The 17,918-nt window shown below is 36.2% G+C and overlaps 1 protein-coding gene across 9 annotated transcripts in view; it reads left to right on the top strand.

The window, feature by feature from the left end:
• Positions 1 to 17,918, top strand: part of CDH12 (cadherin 12) — a 576,725-nt gene that overhangs the window by 490,963 nt on the left and 67,844 nt on the right. For all 9 annotated transcript variants that reach the window (XM_064662120.1, XM_064662078.1, XM_064662095.1 and 6 more), the window contains 2 exons: positions 1,024 to 1,143; positions 6,323 to 6,490. In XM_064662120.1, the coding sequence (XP_064518190.1) occupies positions 1,024 to 1,143; positions 6,323 to 6,490 (288 nt within the window). The remainder of the gene's footprint in view (positions 1 to 1,023; positions 1,144 to 6,322; positions 6,491 to 17,918) is intronic.

Raw genomic sequence — 17,918 nt, 5'->3', positions numbered from 1 at the left:
CTTCCAAATGCACGATGTTTCTTAAAACAAAAATGGTGGGGATTACCCTCACCCCTGTGCCATTTCTTATGTAGTCAACCCTCATTTGCTCCAACATTCAGTGGCACAGAAGATCTTAGGAAACAATTCTTCAATGCTTATGGGAAAGCCCAACTATGTGACTGTTGGTTTTGCTGAAGACTATAATTTGAACACTATTTTAATTATGGGGCAGTGGGTAAATGCAAGTAAATTGCTTAGCAACCACGATGGACAAGATGTTTCTGCAGACTATTGCCATTTACAGTGAGTTTTCTATCTTCAGGTGCATTTTTTTGCTCTGTGGGTCCCTTTTAAATTGAAATGCAAAGGAAACTGCACTAGGTCTGGTCTATAACCATGGCTGAAAATAGAGTGTCAGTGTCCTCCTTCCACAGTACTTCTGTTTCCTACTGAGCTGTACTGGAAAGGCAAAGAGACTCAAGTCTAGATTTTGAGGACAACTGGCTGAACTAAACACCTAATTTCATTCTTCAGTGGGAATATGAATTGCACCCTTAGGAGACTGCAGTAGCTTTTTACGGTGTTTAGAGTTTGGTTTATTTAATTTCACTGGAAATTCAGGAGCTGCTTGATCAAATGCTTGTTTTAAAGGCAACTTTCATTTTACTTCCACAGTTGTCTACTTTTTCACAAAGTGGTGGGATATGCTCCTTCTTCAAAATTCAGTATTGAGCTTCCCCAAGCCTCCATCCTGTATATGTTTTGTAAAAAGTTTTTTGCAAATAATGCTTGCATCATAAACTGTTTAGGAGTATCTTCTGATGGTGCACTTATTTACTTTTCTTCCCCATTATGTCTCAGTTATTACCTAGATGGTTCCTAGCATGGAGATGAAGAATTAACTGTTTTATTCTCGCCTTGTTTTTAGTGGAAGTGGAACAGCAATTGCAACAGGATCCATGAGCAGCAAGACTAATATGTCTGAAATTTTCCTGATCACTGCTCTATGCTAAAAATGTGATTACCTGTGTTTCTTTGCAGGAGCATATGTGCTTCAAGTAAAGGCAACAGATGCTGATGATCCCACTTATGGAAACAGTGCTAGAGTGGTTTACAGTATTCTTCAGGGGCAACCATATTTCTCCATTGATCCCAAGACAGGTAAATAGTTTGTCAGCAACCATGAAAGATTTAAGCTTTGTTTTTTGATTCATGTAGACAGTATCAATAGATCTGGTTGAAAGCCATTTGGGTACAAAATGACAAACTCAGAACTGCCAGTAGATGGATAAGTATTTTTTGGGTTGTTGTTGGCTTATTTTGTCATCTCTTGCATTCTAGTGACAATTTTGAGACATACCCTTGGTAGTTATTTAAAGAACCTAAAATTTCATACTAAGTCAGGCCAGAGATCCATGCTGCCCTGTATAACACTTCCAAAAGTGGTGTCCTACTTAGCTCTAGTGAAGGATGAAGAATAAGTGTTTAGTGATGCACCCTCAGCATACTCTTCTAGTCTTCAAAAACTTGTTCCTACAAAGTTCCTGGGTGACTAGCAGTGTTGAAGCAACTAAAACTCTGAAAGGATTTCTCCTTTATAACTTTTCCACTTCCCAGTAGAGTTGAAGATTATAGAAGCATGGTATCTGCACACCAAATTACTAGAAATTCCATGGCAAAGGTTTATTTTGGTCAAGAACCAGCTCCTCTTGCTTTCTGGAAATAGGGACACCTCTTAACTTGTTTCATATCTCACATATTGCACAACACAGTGAACAGTAATTCTTATTTATTCCTATTCCCCATGACCTTATATACCCACGTTGTTCCCCAATTGCCCCTTCATTGAAGACATAATTAAACAGAAGCCAGTCCATAACACTGATCATCCTTCTCCTCAGGATGAGAAGGTATATACAGTATTCAAGAAGGCAGCTGATATGAATGCATACAGTGGTTTAATCACAACACTTCTGTTCTTTATTCCTGTCCAAACAGTTCCAAACATTGTTTTCTTTTTAGCTTCTACCACTCAAAAGCTGATACGTTTGTGGAAATTTCTATTACTACCTCAAGATCTCATTACAAAGAGTGATGGTGAGACCACTGACCCTAATTTTATATGTGAAACAAGGGTTTTGTTTGTCAAGCACAGGACTTTACTCCTGCTCCTTTCTCAAATCATTCCTAATAGATGATAAACATTTATTCTGATATAAAACTAGTACACTTAAATAGTTTTTAACCTCTATGGGTCTAAATGACACAGCTGCCCCTTTACTCCCTTTCTTTACTAACCTAATCTTTTTCCGTCTTCTTGTTGGATATAAGCAAACCACGTGAAAGTGGAAAAGTAAGCTTTTATTGCTATTTCAGGGAGGTTAAACACATGAAAATATCTTCTGAAGAGCAACCATTAGACTGGCACAGTCTAAGGCCTCCAATCTGATATGTGGGGAGTACTTTTTAATGCTATAAAATTGCTCTTCTGATTTTAATGCGAGGGCTTTTTTAACACAAAGCACTTGTCTTAAAACAGATAACCTCTCATATCTTTCCTCTGCAAATTCTGTTCTGTTACGAAAATGCCCATTTCCACCATTAAACTGTCCTTTCCGCCCAATTTTCTGACGTTTTTATGAGGTCAATATTGTTACTTATGGCTAAATGTCTCTAGGTTTTTTAGATTCAGTATTCCAGTCCATCTTCTGACCTCAGTCATACTATTGAAATCCAAATTAATGTCAGCAAGAGTATTGTTGTTAATAATTATTCTGGAGGTTTTTCATGAAACCTGGATTTTCTCTTCCGTGTAAGCGAATGATCTCCCGTTGAATTATGGATCAATAACTTTGCAAAGCACATCTTCTGGCCCAGGTTTCATACATAATATTTGCAGTTTTCAGCAGTATAATGGAGACCATACTTTTCTGCATATTTGATATTGATGACATTTGAAAACACACAAAAAAATCAAATTTATTCTGTTCTGTAGTTTAATAGTCTTTACTGTAAAATCTTAAGGTAAAAGAATTTACAAACACTCAGAACATCATTACATGCACATAAGACCTCTATATTATAGTAAGCCCTTGATTTAAATTTGGATATTCTTTGTGAAGCTGAAGTTGACATACCAACATTTGTAGCCCTTTCTTCCCATGGATTTTTACATCTACTTTACTTTTCTATTTTTAAGGTAAGATAACTCTAAATCACATTCGTTCTGTCCATATGAACCAATGATTTTGGAGAAAATAATATTTCTCTGGGTTTTGTCTAAGGTTTGTGAAATGGAGTAGGCAGAAAAAGGAGAATTGCCTTTAAATTGCTAGACATGAAAATTATTCTCATTCTTTTTTTTTTTTGCTGAAGATACAGGGTTTTTTAAGGAAAAAATATATAGAATGGGCTTACACTTCCAGACAGGAATAGATAGTGGGTGATTTGGAACTTTTCTACTACAGTGATAGCCCATTCTTCATTTTCTGAAAACCATGTGAAATATTTCCAAGGAAACCACACAGTTGTACCTAGAACAGATATATCAACCAGATAAACTGCATCTTCTCCTCACAACCTGCAGTGTGTTCCATTTTTTCTGTAATCTTTTTCTGTAATCTTTTTGGACTTTAGCAAAACTTTGGATACTGCTTTTTGAAAGAAAATGCCCAACACAGAGCTGAATAACCATGTTACATGATGGGTGAGCAACTGGCTCACAGATCAGGCACAAAGTTATAGTGACTGGGGTAACATCAGACTGGCATCCAGTCACTAGTGGGGTTCCACAGGTCTCCATCCTCAGCCCAGTTCTCTTCAACATCTTCATTAATAACTTGGATGCAGGACTCGAAGGAATACTAAGTATGTTTGCAGACAACACTAAATTTGGGAGGGGCTGTCAACTCCCTTGAAGGGCACAAGGGCCCTGCAGAGAGACGTCAACAAATTAGAGGGTTGAGCAATCATCAACCGTATGAAGTTTAACAAGGGAAAGTGCCAGATTCTGCACCTGGGATAGGGCAATTCTGGTTGTGGGTATAGACTAGGGAATGAGATACTGGAGATCAGCTCTGTAGAAAGGGAGCTGGGAGTCCTGGTCAATGGCAAGTTGAATATGAGTCAGCAGTGCCCTGGCAGCCAGGAGGGTCAACCGTGTCCTGGGGGACATCAGGCAAAGCATCGCCAGCTGGTTGAGGGAGGTGACTGTCCCACTCTGTTCTGCACTGATGTGGCCTCACCTTGAATATTGAATGTAGTTTTGGGTACCACAATATAAAAAAAAGATATTAAGTTACTAGAAAGCATCCAAAGGAAGGCCACAAGGATGGTGAAAAATCTGGAGGGAAGGCCTTATGAGGACCAGCTGAGGACACTTGGTTTGTTCATTCTGGAGAAGAGGACACTGAGGGAGACCTCATTGCAGTCTTCAACATCCTCTTGAGGGGAATGGGAGGGGCAGGTACTAATCTCTTCACTCTCATGACCAATGACATGACCCAAGCAAATGGCTTGAAGCTGACTCAAGAGAAGTTTAGGTTAGATTTTAGGAACATGTTTTTCACCCAGGGGGTGGCTGAGAACTGGAACAGGCTCCACAGGGAAGTGGTCACAGCACCAAGCCTGTCTGAGTTCAAGAAGCATTTGTACAATGCTCTCAAGCACATGGTGTGATTCTTGGGTTGTCCTGCACAGGATCAGGAGTTGGACTCGATTCTGATGCATCCCTTCCAACTCACATATTCTGTGATTCTATGATTCTATGTTATTCTGTATTGCTAATATAACACAAGAGGTCTTTCATTCTTATAGCTCTTTTCTTTTTAGAATGAGCATACCAAGGATGTTATAAAATACTGTGGAACACATAGGCTTCGCAATGCCAAATTATGGATTAAGAGAGATTCAAGAGGAAACTTACTAATGTTCATCCTATTTATAAATTTTTTTTTTTTCATGAATCTCACATGAATACAAATAAATTTTTGCAGTTTTATAATTCAATATTTCTGTTCTGGAACAAATGCAAGCAGGAGAGTATATGCCATCCTGAGGAAGGAGAACAGTGATTCCTAAATAGGTTATCATTATCATCTTGTTACAAGTGGAGAGAAAGGAAATTGTTTATACAGTTCAGTTCAGTGGGAATTTTTGATAGGTCTCAGAAATAGCAGATTTAGGTCAAAGTTATTTCTATACTCTGAAAAAGTACTATAAGCTAATGGTTCCTATTCTTATTCATTAACAGAGAAGTGGTTAGTTGCTATAAAGATAAAAATTATCCTTAAAATTTGTTTCTTGTCATTTCAGACCCATTATAACACCAGGGTAGAAAAACTGCTTTTAGTCTCAAATGGTTTACTACTAGAAAATAATACTTTCTAAATCAATAATAACAAGGAAGAGTCATACTTCCAGTTGGTTTATCTTTCAGTTGTGCATGTTATCTGCACCAAAGTGAACCTAGCCATTTTCTGAAAAATATTGCTGAACATATAGCATTTTTCAATGCTATACACACTTGTAAAATTTTGACAAAGAAATACATTTTCTCCTACACATTTTATTTCAAGAAAATGGTTTGAGTGCCGGAAAGCTTATAGCTTTATATGACCTTATCAGCTAATTTTTGTATTCAGTAGCATGTGTCTCTCTTTCCCTCTTCTCTCTAAGTCTTCTTTTTATCCTATACATTCTTAACATATCAGAAGGGAGATTATGGCATACTACTTAGATATCAGCTGTCCCAAATCACTGAAGATTAAGAGTCATTGTGGTAATGTCTTACCAGGATACTTTAATTACTTTTTTTAAGGAAATGTCCCAAATTTTCATTGCATCTTTGTGCTATATCAAGAAATATTTCTCAAGCAAAGGAAGAGTCTTCTAATAAAGACCTCCTCTTGTACAGAGGAATGTTGTCTCAGCCTACAGTAGTTTAAATTTGTTGGCAAGTGATTGGTGGGAAACAACTGAAGATGCAGGCTCTGAAATGCAATGCCATCAGATCTGTCCACCTTTTTTGTACTCTATACAAGGAAGAGTTCCTCATCTCCGATGTGGTGAAGCTATCACACCATTCATATCCCTAGTGAAAATACACCATTCTCTTTCCCCCATTCGTCTCCTCTTGAAAAGACAAAACAGTAATTTTGAGTGGCTGAATAGCTGACGAACACACTTTTGAAAAGTCTGAGTGATTTACCTGTGTTTCTTTGTGAACTCCTCTCTTGTCAACCCTTTCAGAAGAATTCTATTCCTGGTCCAAGAGATCCAGTATTAAATTGTAAGAGCCCTTTGTTTACTTGTTCCTTTTCTTTCCCATTTCTTCTTGTAGGTGTAATAAGAACAGCTTTGCCAAATATGGACAGAGAAGTGAAAGAACAATATCAAGTTCTAATCCAAGCCAAGGACATGGGAGGACAGCTGGGAGGACTAGCTGGTACCACCACTGTAAACATTACTCTCACAGATGTCAACGACAACCCGCCCAGATTTCCTAAGAGTATGTAGTATTCCAAAGCACTAATTTTCAAATAAGTATGACTGAAGGTATTAATTTTAAAAATCCGTTAGATAAGGAACTGAGATTCTGGAAAAAGAACAGTGTATGATGAAAAAAAATAGAATTTCCTTGGTTTTTAAAGGTTTTTAAAGTATATAAAACTCAATTTGAAATTATGAGTTGAATGTTTAAGAGGAAATATATAATCATTCCACAGGACCAGCCTGATCCTAAGAGTCCATTTAATTTACACTATAGAAATGATTTGTGAAATACTATTTTGTCAAGGGAAACTGGGTGAATGCCTTCAAATGACAAAACGTTATAACACTTCCAGGTAACTTATGTGTACCAAAGACAGAGCTAGCTTATGCTAAACATTATTGTTATGATATTCAGAAACAGATTTTAATGCATCTTGGCCCAGAAGACTATATCTGTCCTTGAAAATACTTGCAGACTCAAAATAGTGCTCATCCACTGATAATTTATTATGTTTCCTATTAATTAGTTTAAATGAAGCTTTTCAGAAGAATGCTAATTTAGAGTTTCATAGTCTGGGTATGACTAGATGGATTGTTACTTACTTCTCTCCATAAATTTATTGAAGTTTTGTGTATCCCATACTTTTGAAATGCAGAAACTAATCAAGCATAAACCTTGATAACTATGTCAAAATAATTAACTGCTAAAAGTTGTTATTAAGGTAAATTAGAATACTTGTATGAGTCTGCAGTAAGATCATGGCAGCTTTTTACTTTGCACCTCTTTTCTTGCCTGTGAATTGTAATCCCACCATAGGTATTATAAATACTCCATAGGTGCAAAACCATATCCACAGTTGTGAAGCTTTCTCTCATGTAAATATTTTCCTTCTTTTACTCAGTCTGAAAATGTGTTGTGTTTCTACAGGCATGTAAGAATGACCATGTTAAGAGAAGGATCCATCTGGTCCTTCCTTCTCTCTCTCGCATCTGGAGGGTATCCAAAAAACAATACTGCATAAAATTTCCTAAGTTTCTAATTATTTTTAGTTTTGTTAGTGTCTTTGTATTTAACAACCCTCAAGGTATTTTTCTTACAGCAAGTTACCCTGTTGCTTTGAAACTTCTGTAAAATTTCAGAGTCCACATTTTATATCAGAGGTACACAGATTAATCATACATACCACAACAAACAGCTTCGTCTCCTTTGTTTTGAATCCATCCTTACATACTTACCTGCATGTTAACCTCTTCAAAGAATTCAGAAAACATTGGAAAATAAGAGTTTTTTAGAAAAGCTGTGTTGATTTCTTTTTTTCAATATGGGATATTCTCTCTGAGTCCATTATTTCTGCTCCTGCTGTTTTCGCTCTGCATGTCGGTCATATCCATCCTTAGCTCCCCTAAACTCCCTGGAGATCTTTGGGAAAAAAATCAGTGTTATATGAGTACCTCCAAGCCTTCTTTTGCCACAGTGGTTTGAAGCAAAATATTGCACATCATAATAGTTCCCCTATTTCATCCTTCAGGTTCTTGGGCATATAACAGCTAATCCCAATGATTTGTTACTGTTGTGTCCATTTGTTCCACAACTGCTTCTATAGCTAATTTAACCTTCTCATGAGTCCCCTATAAAGAAGGGTTCCAGGATAAAAAAAAAGTCCCCAGGTATTCTTCGCTTAAAACAAAGAAAAAAATGTATTCACTTTTACATTTGTGATCTTATCTTTTCTGAGAACTTCTATGTGTCAGTTTTAGGTTGGCTTTATGCAGTTGCTCTCAGGCTTTTGCCTCCAGATGTCTTAAAAGACAATTATTACTAGCTCGTTTGTAGAGATTTATTCAAACTCAGTTTCTGTCTTCTTTATTGTGGTTTTACAGATGAAGCAGATTTTATAATTCTTTCTATTCTCCTGCCTGAGACACAACTTCACTTTTTTGAAAGATGTGTTCTTGCTTTTATTAGCTGTTTGCCGTTACATATTTGCTTTTTAATGGATGTGTGCATTTGCATTTGTGGGTCTTCAAAATGATGTCCCACACCACCCACAGTGATCTAACAGTCTCAGCTATCCCATTCAGATTTTCTATAACAATATCCCTCAGTTGTATTTATTTCCATTTATTATTATTATTATTATTAATTTAAATGAGTATTATTGTTATTTATTTAACTGAGTACAACCATCTTGTAATTTTGGCTTTTATTGATCCTGCACAGATATTGTTTTTAAATTAATTATTGTTGCTGTAAAATTTAGAAGAACTAAAGAACTCTTCCTGACTAGCTAGCGTTAATACTGTTCTCTTCTTCAAGTCTTGCTTGACAGAGCTTCCTTTAACAAACATCATTATTCCTCCACTGATAAGGTCTGCTGTGTCTTTCCTATGTATTTTACTTCTTGATAGTATGCTGCCTGACTGATTTTCTTCTATCCCACAGATATTGAATATGCTACTATGCTGACATTCTTGTTTAGCATTAGGCAGTAAAGCTACTCGTACTAGTTCCCATTTTGACTCTTGGCCTTATATTATGGCTTTCTTTTTTCCTCTTTCCTGTCTCTAGTTTGATTCTGTCTGGAATACCATTTTTTTATTTCCTACTGGACTATCATCACTTTTTGTAGCATTCTCCAGTGAAGAATGCAGAATTCTGCTCATTGCACCCTTTACCTGAACTGTGTACTTTTGCATTTTTTTTTATTTGTGTGTTTTCCAACACCTGCAAATTCTCCTGAACTTTTTAGCCAGGTATCACAATGGCTATAGAAGACTTTTTTAACTTTCTGAGGACTGTTTTTCCTACGGCAAAAATGATATTTACATCTCTTCTATGCGCACCAATTCCTTAGCAAGTACTCTGACCTTCCAATATTGTGACTCACTTCTCTGCATCCCTTTAAATGCCAGGCATTTAAAACTTTGTCTTTGCATCTTTGTCTCCTGATTGTACATGGTGAGACAATTTCAGACTATGCTACTATGAATGTACTCAACTTCAGGTTTCACTTGCTAGCCTAAATTTCAACCCCTGCCTAATCTTACTTTATTTTGTCAAAGCTCACATGGTGTCCCTTTTAGTTTCATGACACGCTGTCAAAACACTTGTGAGGTGCTTCAAATCTGATCAACAAACAAATCATCCCAGAGGTCCTATTTGTACTAGCATTCTGACTGTCCTCATCCTCAGTGCTTGTTAAACTGCCCAACACTGCAATTTGCTCCTTCCTTTAAGCTGGAACCGCTGCTGCTGAAAGGGTATCACAGGTACAAGAGTAAATAATGTAACTGTCAGTAGACTGAGAAACTCAGTACATTGGCAAGCTTCTTGGGCCCTGTGCTCTTTCCCATCTGGTTTTCAGTTGTATATTTTACCACCTTTGCTGTTAGGGGTCTTAGGAATTTTCTATTTTATTGTATGCCTTCATCTACTGTGATGGTGTAAAAATATACAAACTTCACATAATGTCAGAGAGTTTTCATGACACAGAGAAAGCATGGAATATATCATCTTCTTTGAAGAAGATAGCCTTGAGGTTTTATTTAATGCATGAACTGCAGTTATGACATCTTTGCCCAATTGTTGCTATGAAGGAGTAAAAAAACACACACAAGAGACCAAGCTTGTCCTGTGCTTTGCATTCTAGTAAGGTTGAAAACCTTTTCTTTCTATTATATCAAATGTCCCAAAAGACAAATTACAGCAGTGACTCTCAACAAAACAGGAGAATAACATTGGAGGTTTGTGTTGATTTTGAAAATAAAAACCACTTAATATGGCTTAAAAGCTAAAACATCAGTGTAGGGACTCCGGTGAACTGGACCAAGCTTGGTAACGACTTTCTTCTGGTATGTTACAGGCAACAATCCTGATCAATGGGGATTTAATTAGCCAGTCCCATTTTTGGTTAAGTTGTATGTGAGATGATGTGTAGTGTGCCTGAATTTCACAGAGAAACAATGCTGATTACAGCTAAAAAAAAAGAGCTGATAGAGAAAAAGTGGAGTATGAATTTCTAACATAGCAACTTTACTTTTCAGTTTTGTTCCTTGAAAATGTTGTAGTGATTCAGAATGACTACCTGCCAGGAAACGGAGTTTGTCATTTGCTTGACTACCACAGCTAAAACAATGCTTGTACAGAATTTAAGTTTATGTGAAAAATAAGCCTTTAAAATCAGGTCTACATAGGTGCCAAGTTCAGGCCTGGCAAGACCTAAGGACCCCTCAATGTTGCTGGGAGTTGAGACCTCCAATATCCCATTACTCACTGTTGGTCAAGAAAGCCAGGAAGTGTGGGCTGAAGAAAAAGACTGAAGATTCTTTAACACAGACTGCTGCAGAGTAAATGTTTTTGCATCACACAATCAGGAGCACAGTTTTGCAAAGGGCTTATGCCAAAGTTCTGCTGTTGGTTACCTTATCAAATAAGACAATATTAAATTTCACAGGATAAAGTTTAAATTTATTTTCTGAACTCAGTTGAGCTGAAAAAAAAAAGATTTCACAGTAGAAGTAGGAGAACATATATTATTAATATTTGGAAGAAGCTACATTGATAAAAAATACATTACAAGCTTGCAAAAAAATGTGTCATGGAACACCTTCATCTTACTGAGGGTCCTTTAAGGAAACAGGCAGGTTTGGATGGGTTATCAGCATCCAGTGATGAAACACCACTGACTATCCTGCTGAACATGGAATTTTTTATTTAGAACCTGTGCTTTTGAACATATTCAGTGGGGAACTCCCACCTTGCATGTCTCATAGTAATGAAGAGTGTAACACAGGGGAAACCTCTAAACATTACATATTTCTGTCAGAGATGTTTGACCTGCAGGTATCTATTGGCCCACATTTCAGAAAACTGATACTTCAGAAAACTGATATTTTCTTTAAAACTAGTAGAAAAAAGTAATCTGAATGATTTTATTAGCAGAAATTTATTTCCAGAAGTGTTTTCTGCCTTGCCTGACTCTGCATAAGTACACTAAATTTCTGAATTACTGGGTATGTTTCATTGTTAAAGATAGAACTTTTCTGTAAATATTAAAATAAATATTTCATAGCAAAGTTTGATTCTTGCAAAAACCAGAAGAAAAGCCGAAGACTGCAAAAGAAAGCACTTTTCCTGTCATAACAATGATGTTCAAGAAATTGAATGAAAATCTAGTATAACACAACATTACCTTTGAACAGTGAAGAGTGGACAAAAGCTGCTGTTCTGTAGGCATGCATCCAGGTCCAGAAGGGAACTGATGGCCTTTCTCTCTCAGCTACTTATGTACATGATAGCTGACTAAGTAAAAAGATAACTCAGCACATCCTTCCTAGAAGCTAATGATCTAACCCTTAATTCAAAAGCATTGGACCAGTCTGAGCTAGCTCCCAGGACAGCTGTGGTTTGTTTCCAATTCTTAAAATAAGCTTCAAGAAAGAATAGATGGGTTATATTTACTTCAACATTTAAATGACAAAAACTGTATAATTAGTTGGTATCAATTATGCTTTATGGAATCAAACCAATTAAGTGAAGTGATTCAGCTTTTTTATATTGATTCATATTTTGTAAGGATTTATGCTTTAATTTTCCTGTCTCTTTCTTTTGTTCACGGATGGCAGAGTGAGTGTGAAAGCAATTTAGATAAATAAACCCTTATATACTGAGCAATAAAAGCACACACAGATCATTTTAGTCAAAGGAATAATATGTCTTTTTATTTTAATATGACATAAATATTCTTTTAAAGAATAAGGCCCTGACATAGAAGAAATGTAATTGAATCTTAAAATTTTTACAATTTTTATTTTGATATTGACAAAAAAAAGAAATTGTCAAGTGTCTTAAGAAGTCAGTAATAAGTTTGGCTCATTTTTAAGGTATGTATTTTTAAGATGACACTGCCTGAATTTACTTTTTTTAATCCAAAATAACTATTTGGCTAAAGCTATGTTTTATCACATCACTTCCACCTCACAGAAGTCCCTTTTGTGAGAGAATGATTAAAAGCTCTTTTCAATAGAAGAAAAATTAATTAATGTTTGAACCCAATATTGAATTTTGTCTACTTGTGCATGTCTTGGTTAAAAAAAAAAAAATCATCTCTCTGGTGGTCAGAAACCATTATCTCAGGGCTGCTTTGCAACCACAATTTACAATGTTCAGACAGCTGTAGAGCAACGCCTCAACATCACAAGGGCCATTTTTTTTTTGCTGTCATTGGTCTTTCCAGAAGCATCCCAGTGAAATCCATCAAGATAGTTTGCATAAAAAGCATGGCAAATTTCCAGAAATGCTAACGTGTTTGGAAACAGAAACACAAAGATTCATCTTTCCAGTAATGACACTTTAAATAAAGCAAGGTTGAAGGATCATTCCTATGACCTTGTACATCCGTTGCCTGTCCATACTGCAGTAGTTCACAGCTAATTGGATTTATATTTCATGAGTGGCCAGTACAAGGCATTCCACAGAATACATTAAATCCTCCACTGTAGACAGCAGAGGAAAAAACAATCTTAAAGAGAAAAGTCCACAAAATAGACAATTCAGAAACCAGAAAAAAATCTTTCATTGATGCAGTTTCAGGAATTTCAGTGCAAGTATAAAAGACCTGTATAAATGAGAGCTCGTCCTTTAGTCTCTTAGTTATATAGCCTTTGTGTGGCACTTGAATGACCTGTTATCTGGATGATCTATTGTATCGAACTATTATATATTATGAATAGGTTTTGAACATTATTACCCTTTTGTATCTATTTTAAGTGATTATTTACTTGCTCATTGGTTATTTTAATAGATTTACTTTCAGGTTATACAATCTGTAGAAATATTTTAAAAGAAAGAACAACCAAGTGCTGAACTTCAAACAGCCTGCCTATATGTACTTATGTATATACACTTTATAGACTGAAAAATCTTATCATAGTTATTTATTTATATGTTACTGGAAGCTTAGCACATTACAGAAATTGCACACACATTATCTATCATAGGTTTCACTGCATCAAGGCTGGTCAGTTTTGTTAACTCAGTAAACTGAATGTGGCTAATTCCATTCAAGTGCCTTTGAACAAGTCTAGTTCAGATTTTATTGCAAAATTGGGTTCAGAAGCACAGTGCAAGTAAGAAGTCTTCCGGTTCACATGAGATAGAAAAGAAAATCTTTTAAACCATTGCTTTGGATGAGTGGCCGATGAGAGACAAGTTCCTCAGATAATGGTATCTACTTTTAAAGATTTCAGAAGTATGTAACACAGATCACACTCAGTAATATATTAAACATCTACAGAAAAGTATTTTGTGATTAGGAAATTATTCTGTTCACTAATCTAAAAAATTTAAATAAGGAAAGCATAGGTTTTGATTTAAAAAGAAGCAATGAAGATTCATTCCCCCTTTACTTGGACAACTTGCTAGAAAACTTACTCAGGATTAAGGTTCAGAGCTCTGATCTGCCTAATTAAGCATTTTAACAAGTCTGCAAAAGTTTCTGAGAAGTTATTATACCCCCTGTAATTTAGATATGGAAGTATGGTTTCTCTTGGTATTCCTGTTAAAAGTTGTTGTATTTTGTATACAGCACTTGAATCTTCATTGGCTCTCAGAATGACAATGAGTCCATCTTTCATTGATTAAAGAATTTGCCTGGCAGACAAGATACCCTAATTCAGTTCCAGCAACTAATTACTTATTTTGTACCAATTGGGAGATACTTGTACAGGACAGGTGGACAGATTTATTGCAGACTAGCTTCAGGCAGTGATTAGTTGGGTGACTGAGCCAGAGGTTGTTTTGAATCAAAAAGGGAGGGAAGGTCAAATCCTTGTTTTCTTCATCTTTGCTAGTTTTCTAACGACTATTTCATAAAACATAAAGGGAAAAAAGCATCAGTTTGGTTTTGTTAACAAAGCTTACGTTGTTTAATGTCACAAAATCTTAAGCAAGTCTGATTTTCATTTACCTGTGAGTTTTGAGCTAACTAAAACTACATTTTTGAGTTGAACGTATACTTTAATCAGCCTTTTCAAAGAGCGATAGAAGACACAAATGCAAAGACTACAGAAATAGGCTCATGCAATTACAAGCCAATCATGAAACCAGCAGCCATGCAGACGTCATTATAATTTTGGATTTTAATGCCTGTGACTCACTTAACTACATCTTTAAAATCAGCAAAACTGTAGTCAAATAAGTACAATAATAAATACTAGCTGACCAGTATTTGCACAGTACTCTTACAGGAATCAGAGGAGGAAAAAGAGTAACTCCTCTTCATTCCAGGTTCCTTCCAAGTCTCGCACTGCTCTACTATTTGCATTTCTGTCATCTTCCTCTGGCCTCTCTTTCCTCCTCACCCTGTCTATCTGACAGGGGCAGAGCTGTAACTCCCCTTAAGCAAGACCCAGAAGGACCACTCTGCATGCAAGCCACAGTGTGACACAAAATGGCCATTTATTGAACATGGATGCCGACTTTTAAAGGGAGAGTAGGGACCCTTCTGGAACAAAGGGTGGAGACTGGGAGGAATATACAAGGAGTGGCCAGTCAGGGTAACAAGGGGAAGAACTTATCCAAACACGAACAAATGAGAAACTATCTCTAGGGGGTACTGTTGCAACAGGGTTGGATGAATAGGGAAAGTGTGTACATAGAACCAATAGGAAACAAGGTAACGGGTACAGAGAAGGGAATCAGACAATCAGACAATCAGACAATAACACGTATTTCGCCAACAAGAGAACAATTGTACAACTAAGTAAAGTATTGGAAACAAACACTCTCGTGGTCTTGATGATCATGTCTTGTGCATGATGGTGTAGGTGCACTCTGAGATGTTTTCTTCCTCTTCCTCTGATCTCTCCTCATTAAGTCTCTTCCACCACTCGTAGGACTCTCTTGGGGCACCTCCAACATCTATCCTTACATTCAACATGGACTTTTGTGTCCCCTCTCCTATAAGAGGCACAAATTTATTCTTGATCTCATTTTCATCTTATAACTACAGTGTGGCCATCTCCTTCTATTCCATTAGTGGTTTTTTTCCTCCCCAATAATAGGACTGATAAAAGAATTTATGCTTTGTTGGGTCACTTCCAGCTCTGAGTTTCTTCACATTTTACTCTACTGAAATCAAGATTCTTCACCATCCCAGATAAGCTCTTTTCAGCTCCGTCTTTCTTGGTTTGGCCACTACCCTGTCAAACACCTCAGTGACCCTTGCCTGCTGTTTCCATTTCACCCACCTGAGTTAGCTACGTGTTTGACAACTAGTCATAAAAAAGCCTCTGTACCTTTCTTTTTCCTGCACCACCACTTAATCATTGCAATTATAGACATTTTTACATAGACCAAAAGAAAGTATACAATAGCTTATTATATTTCACTTTTCAAAGCAAAAGAAGGACATAGGAGTGTCAGAAAAAGTTCCTGGAGATTTAAATTGTCTATAGTGTTAGTCTTAGAACAGTCACCAACACCAGGTAAAGCTTTCTCAGAGAAATTCAGGGCATTTGGAGAAATTAATACAGATCAGGAACTATTTTCTACAGTCACTTTCAATGCAATTGACCTATTTTAGTGTGGGTAAAAGAGTTTAGTAACATGGAAATAGGCCATTCTATACTGGCTAACTTCTGGGACAGAGTACAGCTGGAACATGATTTTTTTTGTACAGTTTTAGTTTATTTGAGCCTATGATTCACAATCCAGGCCATGCAGCCCACCTAGGGTCACAGCACCCCACAGTTAAGTAGGCTTCTGTCACTATTTGTGTGTGTGTAACATAAAGGGGTTAACATTAAATTTAACACCTATAAAATTTATATTTACACTTATGCCAACTTTCTCTTATTTTTTTCCTTATTGCTTTCCACATCAGAATTCTTCACACACTTTTAGTAAGAACCAATTTTCCCCCAAAGGTGGATGTAGCCTTAGTAAAAGCTCCCTAGAAAGTTCTTTTCTTTTTGGTAGCTGTCACTGTTGCATGATTTTAATCATAAAGCATCTTGAAGAGTGAAATATTTTATTCAGACTGAACAATGACACAATTGCCAACTAAAGCATAATATTTGGAAGAAAACTCAGAAATAAACTGGAGGGAGAAATATTCAATTACCATAGATTCTCAAAACACTAAATGTTTAGTAAATTTTATGTCTGCTACACTTGTATTGCTTTTTAACTCTCTAAAGAATGCAAAACTAGCAAAGGCTACCTAAAAACTTTATGGAGTACAGACTGAATGAAGCAAAACACTTGTTTAAACCTCTAAACTGAGAGAGACTGAACCCTTAGCTGCAAAGTAGCACATAAAACCAAACATAGCTATTTCCTGATACTACATCATAGCGAATGAAAAATATAGGTAATTTCTATTGATGTAAAATGCAATGCTCTGATTGTATTGTTAAGCAATAGTTTGAGAAATACAAATGACCACAATAGTGGTTAGAAGTTAAATGTTATCTGTTGGTCATAAAATTCTGTTGTTAGTCTATACTTATCAAATTCATTTCCCTCCTATCATCATCTTTAAGTGGTAACTGATCATTAACATAAAGATTTATAGGTAAATTATTTTTGAACACATCATCATCATAGTAGATCATTATTATTAATAATTGTATTTTACATCTGCTACCTTCTGTAGAGAAGGTGTAAACAAATATGGTTTATAGAAATTCAACAACCTTTAACAGGAATCATGTCATTCATTCCACTATGATGTGTCTTCTGTGGGGAGTGGTGAAGAAATTAGTCATTCAAAACACAGAGAGTATTTAGATCAGATGCATGAAATTATCCACAGTAACCTTGGGATGTCTTGAAAGTCCCATGCATCTCCACCTGCTCTCTGATATTGAAAAGTAGCTAGGGCTACAGATTTAACAGCATGGGGTTGCCTTGCAATGCTTTGAGAATTGTTTCCAAAGTGACTCTGACTATAGTGTCACTTGCTGCATCACTATCAGTTCTGGCAGCATCTGCCTTTTTCCCCGAGGCCTTCCATCCAAGTAAGAAATCAATATATTCTTTCTGCTTCTAGCTGTGGTGGGCTTGCTCTCTGAAAGTTAGAGGCTACAGGGCAGCATAAAGTGAAACAGACCATATGTAATTATTTAATTATAATCACAATAGTTTAGTCTCACAATTTTCAAAAATACCTAAGAACCACACTTGTATTCAGATTTTCAGGAGCGCTCCACTTCTTGTAAAAGCATTAAATGAGATGTCCAAGTGCTTGCAACAATCCAAATGTTTCTAATGACTTTAAAATAGGAGCTAAGCTGAAGATACCAAGCAGTTTGAAACTGTCTTCTCTGAGTACAAAACATACTTTTAGTTGAATTTTTCCATAAATAAAGCTATAAAAATAAAATGAAAATAACAGAAATATTCTAGAGGATCTGTCGCAAGTTTTTTCTGGATTTCATGA

Source organism: Pseudopipra pipra, chromosome 1, assembly GCF_036250125.1.
Source record: "Pseudopipra pipra isolate bDixPip1 chromosome 1, bDixPip1.hap1, whole genome shotgun sequence".
Taxonomy (NCBI): Eukaryota; Metazoa; Chordata; class Aves; order Passeriformes; family Pipridae; genus Pseudopipra; species Pseudopipra pipra.
The sequence above is the reverse complement of the archived record's forward strand: the minus strand, read 5'-3'. Positions and strand labels throughout refer to the sequence as shown.